Below are 12,001 nucleotides of genomic sequence, written 5' to 3'. Positions count from 1 at the left end.
TACCCACAAAATAAAATGGAACTGGCACCATAAACCCAGTATCTTTTAAAAGATCAGTATTATGCAAAGCTCTGTATGACAAACCATATTAACACTGGTTTTATTAAGTTCACAAGATAAAAACAATGTGCTCAGTAAATGCCCCACCTCTCTGCTCTCTCCTTCCCCTCACACCTGTCTCCCACCACAAATCCTATCTCCTGCTTTTTGGACACACCCAGTCTAGGCCTAAGTATCACTGGGAAGCTGCCCAAGTCAGAAAGTCACAAAAGTTAAGAGCAGAGGCCCTAGAATTAAAAACTTAGGTCTCACTCCTGCCTCTGCCACTTTCTAGTATGACCCTGAGCGGGATACTTAATCCCTCTAAACCTTACTTATCTCACTTGTAAAACAGGAATATTAGTGTGTGTTCATAGTGTCCTTGTGAGAATTAAATAATGCAAAGCTTTTGCATAGCCTGACACATACTAAGTAATCAATAAATGTTTATTATTTTATTACTATTTCTGTTACTACTATTTGGCTAGTTTTTAACCCAGTTTGTGTTTAGATCAGAAAATTAATCTTGTCTTCACAGTGATGATACATTGGAGGTAAGAGCTATACAATTTTTTGTATAAAAGATATGGCTTATTGGCCGGGTACAGTGACTCACCCCTGGAATCCCAGCACTTTGGGAGGCTGAGGTGAGTGGATCACTTGAGGCCAGGAGTTGAAGACCAGCCTGGCCAACATGGTGAAACTCCAGCTCTACTAAATATACAAAATAGCCAGGCGTGGTGGCAAGCGCCTGTAAACCCAGTTACTTGGTTTGCTGAGGCTGGAGAATCGCTTGAACCCGGGAGGCGGAGATTGCAATGAGATAAGATTGCACCACTGCCCTCCAGCATGGGTGACAGAGCAAGACACGGACTAAATAAATAAATATATAAAAATAAAAATAAAAGATATGGTTTATTAATTTTAAAAAATGTTTGGATGCTTTTTTTTTTTTTTTTGAGAGGGAGTCTCGCTCTGTCGCCCAGGCTGGAGTGCAGTGGCACAATCTCGGTTCACTGCAAACTCCGCCTCCTGGGTTCACACCATTCTCCTGCCTGAGCCTCCTGAGTAGCTGGGACTACAGGTGCCCGCCCGGCTAATTTTTGGTATTTTTAGTAGAGATGGGATTTCACCATGTTAGCCAGGATGGTCTTGATTTCCTGACCTTGTGATCCACCTGCCTCAGCCTCCCAAACTGCTGGGATTACAGGTGTGAGCCACCACGCTCAGCCTTGAATGCCTTCGAATGTGCCAGTCGTTGTGCTAGGTACTGAGACACAGTAGTGAAACAAATCAGACATGGACATCTTTTAATGGAGTGGAGGAAAGAGGCAAACACAATTATACGTAAAATTCTAGGGTGTGAAGTGCCACAAAGGATACTTGCTCGGCCTTATGAGCATGTAGAAGAGGGAGATTTGAAGAAGTCTGAGAAATCAGGGGAAGCTGCCTTTAGAAGGGTCTGTGATGATATGTGAGGGTGAAGGAGGAGTTAACAAGACAAAGGAGGGGCAAGAATGTACCCTGCAGAGGCAACGGCATGTTACACAGGCCTTAATATGGATGGGGAAACAATGTGAGAAAGCATCTGAAAGGAGGTCAGTTTGGCTTGTGTTTATAGAGGGTGGGGCTGTAGTAGGTGATGAAGCTGGGGAAGAAGGCAGGACACACGCTTTATGAAACTGAAGGATTTTGGGCAATATTCTAAAGTCATTTATCCAGTAAAGCCTTGAAGATTTAAGCCTTTATCCTAAAGATGCTTACACTAAAAATCCCTCAAGAATCTTCAGATTAAATGTGTTGATCACGACATTACAGCTATAAATAACAAGACAACTAAAAAAATACTTTTAAGTAATTCTTTTTGTTTTCTGTAAATATGGCTTTGTGCTATTCCATAGATAATGGAAAACACTTTCCTGGTTCTTCCTGTGTGCTTGGCTCTATCTTAAGTGCTTTACACATATGAATTCAGTTAATTTTCACAACTCTATGAGGTAAGTTGTATTATTATCTCTGTTTTACAAGTGAGGAAAGTCGGGGGTCTGAGAGGCTGAGTGATTCACACAGGGTCATACAGCTCACAGCAGCTCAAGCTGTGATTTGAACCCAGACAATCTGGTTCCAGAGTCTGCTTTTAACCAATTTACTTCACTACCTCTCAGAAATGGGCCAACATTTATAGGAAACTTCTCTCATTTTCCTCTAGGATTAGAATGAATGAGGATATTACATATTCTTCTTTTTTTTTTCTTTTTCTTTCTTTTTTTTTTTTTTTAGACAAGCTTGCTCTGTTGCCCAGGTTGGAGTGCAGTGGTGCGATCTCACTGCAACCTCTGCTTCCCACGTTTGAGTGATTCTTGTGCCTCAGTCTCCCAAGTAGCTGGAATTACAGCTACTAGGCGTGCACCACCACACCTAGCTAATTTTTGTAGTTTTAGTAGAGATGGGGTTTCACCATGCTGGCCAGGCTGGTCTCGAACTCCTGACCTCAAGTGATTCACCCGCTTTGGCCTCCCACAGTACTGGGATTACAGGCATGAGCCACCGCACCTGGCCAGATATTACATCATCTTACAGTAAAGCCCTGATAGAGAAATAATACATGAAGCCTTTTTTTTTCTTTCTGAGATGAAGTCTCACTTTTTTGCCCAGGCTAGAGTGCAGTGGCTTGATCTCAGCTCACTGCAACCTCTGCCACCCGGGTTCAAGCGATTCTCCTGCCTCAGCCTCCAGAGTAGCTGGGATTACAGGTGCCTGCCACAGCGCCTGGCTAATTTTTGTAGTTTTAGTAGAGGCAGGGTTTCACCATCTTGGCCAGGCTGTTCTTGAACTCCTGACCTTGTGATCCACCCGTCTCAGTCTCCCAAAGTGCTGAGATTACAGGCATGAGACGTAAAGCCATTCTTAAGAAAAGCCTTGATAATCGAGGAAGGTCCCAGGCTCTGGATATTACAATGCTTATTGGACAAAGACTGATGACCCTAAGTTGTGGGATGTATCAACAGAATCCAAGCAATAAAGTATCCTTCAATGTAGGAGGAGGACAAGGGAGATGATATGCTTGTTTCCAGGTATAATTATGTTTAAAAGGACCCAACCTTTGTGGGCAGAGACTATTTCCTTGTTTACCAAGTTGTCTCTTGGAGTAAAGAGATGCTACTATTCTGGCAATTATATTCTGGCCAAGCAGATAGCAATATCTCCACCTACTCTAGGCCTGTCCTTTCTGAGCTGATCATAACAAATGATCCTGCTGAAATGGTAATGGTGCAGTCCAGTTCCACCCCACTATTCTCATCAACAACATCAACCAACATGTAGCAAATATCTACTGTGTACAGTTTTTCAACGAAGTCAGCTGGTGCCCACTTCCTTTCTCTGTCCTACTCCAAGAATATCATTAATGAAATTCCGTAGCCTCTCCCTCCCACATATACATCTCTCATATTCTATTTCTGATGCACTTAAAAGTCAGTGATGGTGAGAGGGAGAAACGGGAGAATGGAAGGCTTTGCAAACACATGAATATATTGGGCAGCATTCACACTTTTCTGTGTTTTACTTTTGGTTCATTGGGAATAGGTCCAGTCATTCCTATTCACATGATTTTGATTGCCTATTCTGCCCTTTTGCCTCTAACAGAAGAACCATGAATATTAAACAATGTTCTAACAGAAACTTTCTTAGGTAGGTCCCCTTTGAAAATTAATATCCATATATTTCTGTGATCTAGTTTATTCTCTGCTGAAACATCTGATCCCCTAGGGTTAGATTAATTTTTCCAGTTTGGGGATTAGTTCCAGACTCAGTGGAATTTTTCATGAACATGGTTCTATAATAAATTATTTTCCCATTGCCAAATTATATTTGCAATTAAGTCTTATATTTGTTTAATAAATAAGACCTAACATAACATTTTACGATTTTGTAAAAGCATTTTCTACTTGGAAATAACTGGTGGGGAAGGTAATGTAATTGTTGGTTTTGCAATTTATTTAGCACTTTCTCCATAAATTTAAAATTAAAATACTATTAAATATTTGAAAGTATAGATGTCATTGGGAATTGAGAGTCTTTTGAGCAAATTAGAAAGAAACCGATCTCCACTCAATTTCAGGTATTAAAAAACTCTACAATATAGTATCAATAGTGTCAGATAGCCTACTCAGAGAAAGAAATATCTTATACTCTACCTGATTGGTCTGGAGTATAAACAGGTTTGTCTGTATGAATGAAGAGAAATCCATTGTCATAGGTTATTGGAATTTTTTTTGATTTTGAAAAATGCTTTGATACAACTTCCAAATACACATAAGAAACTTGGTTTTGTCCTCCAGGTAATTGTTTTGGTTGTATCTGGAAAAGAAATTGTTGATAGAAAACAGTATAATAATTCTAAAATTATTAAACACATTAATTTTCTAAATACAACTGTGATCTCATTAGAACAGTGAGTATGTACATGTAATCATTTAAAAAGTGATACGGGAGCAAGAAGAGTAAATAAATTTTGCCCAAAGTCCTTTAGTGTTTAATTACATAATAAAAATTTAGCTTTAAGCAATTGAAAGTCTCTTTGGTTCCATGTTTCCTAAATTTTATGTACAATTAGTGAAGCTACTACCATAAACGCCTTTAAGAAACCTTCACTCAATTAGTTTGCTGGGTTACCCCGTGCTCCCCATTCCCTTTGTGAAACCTCCTGACCGATTCTCTGGATTTTTTTTTTTTTTTTTTGAGATGGAGCCTCATTTACTCTGTTGCCCAGGCTGGAGAGCAGTGGTGCCATCTCGGCTCATGACAACCTTTGCCTCTCGGGTTCAGTGATTCTCCTGCCTCAGACTCCCAAGTAGCTGAGATTACAGGTGTGCACCACCATGCCCAGCTAACTTTTTTTTTTTTTTTTTTGTATTTTTAATGAGACAGGGTTTCACCATGTTGGCCAGGCTGGTCTTGAACTCTTGGCCTCAAGTGATCCGCCTGCCTCAGCCTCCCAAAGTGCTGGGATTACAGGCATCAGTCACTGTGCCCACATGCCCAGCCTCTCTGGACCCTTAGTATTATCCCACATATTTCTGCTCCTATGAGTTGAGATGCTCATTTTCTAATTTATGTTTGTAATTATTCCCTTTACATTCAATGATATGTAAATTTAATACATGAAAAGTGATAAAAAACAAAAGTGTATCTATGAAAATTTAGGCTTTGGAAACATGGGATGAAAGTTAATTACAAAAACCAACTGCTGTAGAATTAGCTATGTGAAATTATTGTAAAAGTTTGGAAAACAAGAAAAATATATAAATATTCTGCACCCAGATTGCTTTGTAAGTGCCTTTAAGTTCTTTCTCCCCTTTTAAGAAACAGAAACTATAGAACAGGCTGGGCACAGTGACCTACGCCTGTAATCCCAGCACTTTGGGAGGCCGAGGCGGGTGGATCATCTGAAGTCAGGAGTTCGAGACCAGCCTGGCCAACATGGTGAAACCCCTTCTCTACTAAAAATGTAAAAGTTAGCCAGGTGTGGTGGTGCACACCTGTAATCCCAGCTACTTGGGAGGTTGAGGTGGGAGAATCGCTTGAACCTGGTGAAGGCTGCAGTGAGCTGAGATCGCACCACTGTCCTCCAGCCTGGGTGACAGAGCAAGACCCTGTCTCAAAAAAAAAAAAAAAAAAAAAGAAAAAAGAAAGAAAGAAAAAAAAAACTATAGAACAAAGATGATCCATTAAAGTTGTAACACATAACAAATGAGATTTGACAGTGCAATCCATAGACCCACACTTAAAGGACCTTGGTATAACATTAAACAATTGGCAAATAAAGATACATGATATTACTCTGATAAAATTAAATGGTTAAAATATGTACCAACTATGATTCCCCCACCTTAATCTAGTTTTTCAGTTAACCATATAGGTCAGCACTATTCAAAGGACTTTTTGTGATGACAGAAATATTCTGTATCTATGCTGTTCACTATGGCAGACACTAGCTACCTGCTGCTATTTGAACACTTGAAATGTTGCTAGTGCAACTGAGATACTGCATTTTTAATTTCAGTTAAATTTGATTGATTTAAATTTAAAACTAAGTCACAAATACATTGTATCAGATAAAAGAGTGTCTTTTGAAAGTAACACTTTTTTTTTTTTTTTTTTTTTGAGATGGAGTCTCACTCTGTCGCCTAGGCTGGAGTGCAGTGGCACGATCTTGGCTCACTGCAACCTCCGCCTCCTGGATTCAAGCGATTCTCCTGCCTCAGCCTCCCGAGTAGCTGGGATTACAGGCATGTGCCATAAAAGTAACACTTTTAATAAATGAATTTTAATTGTTAACGAACCTAATAAGTGGAAGAATTTGTTAAGAGATATGAGCATTTACTGCTAAGAACATTAATTAAAGAATTCATATATTTGATTAGAAATTATTTAGATTAGTGTTTCTCAGACATGAGTAATATGCATTAAAGGACAAAAGTCATGGAGAACCCTCAGCATTGACTTTTTATTATTTATAACATAACCAAAATAATTTTTATTACAAAGATACTTAAATATGTACAAACTTAAAACTGGGTATAATCTAATGCTTATGATTTTTGTATAATTAAAAACTCAAAACAAATTTATAAAATAAATTCTAAATGTTATAAAATCAATATGATTCTAATTTTAAGCTCTTTATTAAATTTCCATTTTTAATTTCTTTATAAAGAACTCACTTTAGAGAAACTCTGGTCTAAATGAACTGCAGAGCCCATTTTACATCTGATATTCTTTAATTTTCTTTATTAAGTATCAGAATCTTTAGTAAGAAATAAGTTGCAAATATGTCTCTAAGCAATCTATACTACAATATCTCAATAGGAGAAAGAGTTATTTGATCAAGGTTGTTCTTTCTATTCACTGCAGGTTGTCAATCAGAGCTATTCACTTTAGTAATAAAAAATTTTTAGTTTTTGAAGCTATAATTTTAGAACATTAGAGTTCAATTGAATGTTCAATAATATCCATGGATTTTTGTGGGCAACATACTACAGATCAAATCATATTCATAATTCTCAATTTCTTTCTAATAATAATTTTCACAGCAAATAAGTATTTTCAATTATTTCCAAATATTTTCACATTGGTACAATTTTATTTTCCAATAAGAATGTGAAAATTGACATGCATTGCTCAAAAAGTGGACATAACTCTTCTGTTTAGAATTTTCTGTTTCTGTTAGAATTTTCACTTATATATCATTAGTGACTGACATCATCTAATAATCCCACAGTGGATGTAAATGATTAAATCTATATGTTATCAATATTCAAACTTTGTACACATTTTTATTGAGAATATTCTGTATATATAAAGAAAATAAAGGATAAATACATACTGTTAAGACTGCCGAGTTTTGGAATTTATTCTCTGAGGATAAATGAACATGGCCTGAGGAGTAACTAAATTTTTTATCAGGATAACTTTTAATAGAGATTGTTGCATCAAATGCTTCAGTGTATCCATAAACTTGAATCACAATGTTTTCAGATGCTCCAACACGGAATATTTTTGGTGCTGAAATGACATATCTATTGAAAAAGGAAAAAATAAGGCTCAGTGTCTTTATAGGACAAACTTTCTTATACTTTTGATTTTTTTCTCTCATTTGAGAGATTCCATTTAAAATACATATATTTCCTCACTTAAAAATGATATTAGTAAGTCAAAATGTACTTGTGATCCACCATAACTTTGGCATAATTTCTAAGTAGTTTGGAATTAAGACCTGAGAAATGAAGCTGGAGGTTTAGTTTACATTTCGAAAGGTAAGGTGATAATAGCACCATCTCTTAGCTACTGCAGCCAAGGAAGACTTTTAATCGTGTTGACCAGAACATGTAAATGGAGTCAATATTTTTTGCTCAATGAAGAAAAAAGCAGCGATTGAATTCCAGCTGTGGCATCTGCCGGCTGAGTGACCGTGGTAAGGTTATTAACTCTTTCTGAGGCTAAAATAACTTACTGTGGAAATAATCACCTTCTTTACCAGGCTCTCGTAAAGTATTAAGTAAGAACATGTATATGAAAGGGCCTAGCACTCTTAGTACTCAATATGTTAAGATTTATTAATCTCACTAAATTAGTTAAAAGGGAGTGATCTTAGAAATACTATGTTATACTAGTAAACAGATAACGAAAAGTATAGAGTACAAGTGAGCTGGGAAGTGCATTTGGAAATGGAAATAGTGATGATAGTCCTTTAAGAGCAAATTATCATCTTCAAACAATAATGGTAATTAAGTATTTGCCATATATCAGAGGCTGTATCAGCACTTTACATACAGCTCTTGTTAATTTTTACAATAAGCCAATGATGCTGGTACTATCATTATTCCTATTTTGCAAGTGGTAAGAGGCTAACTTGGCTAAGGTTACACGGTTTGTAAGTAAATGGGGGAGGACTTTATATCAGTTCTCTCTCAGTTGTTATGTGTACATTTGAGGTCAAGATTATATGTTATTCACAACCATAGACTGTTCTCTTATTTTTACTTTTCATGTGATTTATACAATAATGGAAGTGAATCTATACATGTTTTGAAATACAAATTTTAAAATACGTGATTTTAAAAAATTATTGTATTTAAAACTTACAAATATAAACTGGATTACTAACTGTATATCACAAAAGTATCTAATTTGAATAGCGAGGACTACATATGCTATTACATAGGAAAAAAAAGTGTTTAAACCCAGAAGGGCATAGTGATCAACTAATTCAAGTGGCCCAAGTTTGGAGTATATGCACCACCCCACCTGGCAGAATTATTCCAGGCTTCTGCCAACATTATGACATTTTGAGTCTGGTAAAAGCAGGAAGTTTTTAGTAACAATGGAATTAATTTATCAGCAATTAAATCCTTCAAAGCATCTGGCAGTTCTCCTATATGACAACTAATTTGGATCCACTTATAGGCAAATTACAAAAGACAGGAAAGAATTTCCAGATTTCCAACCATCATCTGAATTCCCCTTCCCCACATGCCTAGTAGGAGATAGCAGAAAATGAGAGGAGTTCAGCTTTTATGATAATAAGATACATTTACTGAAATTTTACCCTGTGATAAGGCACTATTCTGAATACTTAATATATATAAACTCATTGTGTTGTTACAACCACTGTGAGGAACTATTACTCCAGTTTTAAGGTGAAGAAACTGCTAATTAATTTTCCCAAGGCCACATATATATGATTTATGAATTCTATAAATCACAAATTATAGAATTAGGAATAGAACTTGAGCAGCCCGTTTCCAGAATTAACATTTTCAACTGTTGTACTAAATAGAATTTATCAAGTTTTGTAATTAGAAAAATTTAGGAATCTAAAGCTACTTTAATTTCAGTATTTACAGAAGCTTTATGTTTTTCAGTTTAGTATTGCTTTAATTTTGAATTGTCTATGTTAGGGGTCCTCAACCCCTGGGCCACGGACCAATGCCAGTCCATGGTTTGTTAGGAACCAGGCCACACAGCAGGAGGTGAGCAGTGGGGCAAAGGAGCATTATCACCTTGGCTCTGCCTCCTGTCAGATCAGTGGTGGCATTAGATTCTCATAGGAGCATGAACCCTACTGTGAACTGCACATGCGAGAGATCTAGATTGCAAGCTCCTTATGAGAATATAATGCCTGATGATCTGAGGTGGAACAGTTTCATCCTGAAACCATCCCCACCCCAATCCCGGTCCATGGAAACCTTGTCTTCCACAAAACCTGTCCCTGGTGCCAAAATGGTTGGGGACTGCTGGTCTATGTGATGGTAGCAGTCAAGCGTAAAATACGTAGTGTTTAGAGGCCCCTAAAAGATGATTCTGGAACCACCCTTCATAAAGATTTTGGTTCTTATTGACTTATCAGTAGCATAATCTATCCATATAAAGAATTTCATAGTTTTCTGTGTCTTTCAATTCCTGCAGAGGATCAGGTTACTGAGCTGGCAGAGAGGCAAGAATGTTATTTTGGCCTCTACCTGGAATGCTCTTTCCTCAAATATTTGCATGGTTTGCTTCCTCACTTCCTTCAGGCTCTGTTTGAGCGCAGCCTCCTTAAGAGAACCTTTCCTGGCCACATTTTAAAATAGTGCCCCATAATTTTTTTTTTAAATTCTCATACTCTCCTTTATTTTTTTCTTCATAATACTATCTACCTGACCTTACACATTCTTTCATTGGCACATTCATTCATTACTTGCTTCTCCCACTAGAATACAAGCTCTAGGAATTGTCTTACCGTTTGCTGTATCTGCAGTGCCTATCATATGGTTAGGTGTTCAATAAATATTTGTTGAATCAATCAATCAACCAATTAATTAAAGTGATAGATTGCCATGTTGTAAATGGTATACTCTGACTTTTTCAGAGAAAGTGAGGAAATAATTTTTATTAAGGGCTAGTAGAAAGAATTCAGAATAAGTCTGGACAAGAATCATGGAACCCAGGTCCTAGCCCTAGTTCTGCCACTAATTTGAAGTCACTTAATTTCAGTCTCTCTAAGTCTTAGCTGCTAGTTGTCTTTCAAAAAGAAATAACAAAGGCAGGATGCTAAGGTAGTGGAGTGTTTGCGGCCATGTGATAAGATTACAGATCAGAAATAGGAGAGTTCTAAAAAAGAATGACATCCTAAGTATGTGTTTATACATAATATATTTACATGCATACATCTATGACAAAATGAAAAAAACTGAAGAGATAAACAGGAGAGCTTAATAAAAATCCTGTTTCTTTCTCTCTAGAACTGTGACCTTTGGCCAGTCACTTCCCATATCTGGACTTATCCTCGTATATAAAATGAAAAGGTTTGATTAATCTACAGTTACTTTTCAGTATTAAAACATTTCTAGAAATAAGATCATTATTTTTAAAACATTACTTAAAATGCATATTATCTCAATAATGACACTAAAAATTGTGAAAAATCAGCTCATAAATGTATTATAGAAGTCATTACAACAGATTTTCAGATCACAGTATTAGACTGACTCCCAAATAACCCTGGTTTAACTGTATATAGTCTATGAAAAACACAAAACTAAACACCAAGTTAAAATAAGCAAAAAATGTCAAGAAAGTTTATTATCTCGAGTTTGTTTTGTGCTTTTTTGAAGAGGAATTTGAATAATTACATAAATTTCAATAAATAACAATTTCATAAAAGCTGTTACGTTGTTGGCTACTCATTAAATCAAAATGCTTCCATGACTTTCTCATTCAGAGATGATACTATTCACTTGGTGTTCTCAGAAGTAGCAAATTATTTTCAAATTAACACAATCTGTTAAATTTAACTCTTCATTCATCATAACTAAGATGCATTGAAAAATGAAGATAGCTTGTTTTACTTACGTTTGCTCCTGTCCCCAAGTTTTTCCCAGGAAGATTAAAAAACAAAGTATTCCCAAAAGGCCCATGGTTGGAGGTAGCAGGAAATCATGGATATAACCCTTTTGAGGATATTCTCCTTTTAAATAAACTGAACTTGAACAATTCAGATAATCTGGTTAATTATTAATGTCAGAAAGGTGAACCTCTAAGCAGGAAAACTAGAATTGGAACTAAAACACCCTTTCATGCCCAGGAATACACATAGGGAGTATTTTATAGGAGCTTACACCCAGGGAATTTATTTTTATTAATACAAATAAAGGGACTCTAAAATGGGAATTTGGCACTATGTAGAGTGGCTCAAAGCTACAAACCAGTAAGCCCATTGCTTTGGCCTTTCTTCTCTTGCCCAGGGCATTTGCTTTGATGTTGCATCATCTGCAAGCACACATCTGGCAGGTCCACTCTAATACTGATGGAGACACACTTGGACTCAGTTTCAAATGGAAATGATTTTAGAAAAGGCCTGGTTTAGACAGGGCTCACAAGATGACCTTTTTTGGAGACCTGAATGGCAGTGTCCTTGGTG

The 12,001-nt window shown here is 36.6% G+C and overlaps 1 protein-coding gene across 5 annotated transcripts in view; it reads right to left on the bottom strand.

Moving 5' to 3' along the window:
• The window catches only part of C5 (complement C5), a 99,326-nt gene extending 87,799 nt beyond the window's left edge, over positions 1-11,527 (bottom strand). For all 5 annotated transcript variants that reach the window (XM_045373760.3, XM_005580915.4, XM_065530137.1 and 2 more), the window contains exons 1-3: positions 11,434-11,527; positions 7,427-7,619; positions 4,236-4,398 (exon numbers count right to left, since the gene is read on the bottom strand). Coding sequence is in view for 4 of the 5 variants with exons in the window: in XM_005580915.4 (XP_005580972.2) it covers positions 4,236-4,398; positions 7,427-7,619; positions 11,434-11,498 (421 nt within the window). In the remaining variant the exon portion in view is untranslated. The remainder of the gene's footprint in view (positions 1-4,235; positions 4,399-7,426; positions 7,620-11,433) is intronic.
• Positions 11,528-12,001: the final 474 nt, after the last annotated feature.

This window comes from Macaca fascicularis, chromosome 15 (assembly GCF_037993035.2).
Source record: "Macaca fascicularis isolate 582-1 chromosome 15, T2T-MFA8v1.1".
NCBI classification, from domain to species: domain Eukaryota; kingdom Metazoa; phylum Chordata; class Mammalia; order Primates; family Cercopithecidae; genus Macaca; species Macaca fascicularis.
The sequence above is the reverse complement of the archived record's forward strand: the minus strand, read 5'-3'. Positions and strand labels throughout refer to the sequence as shown.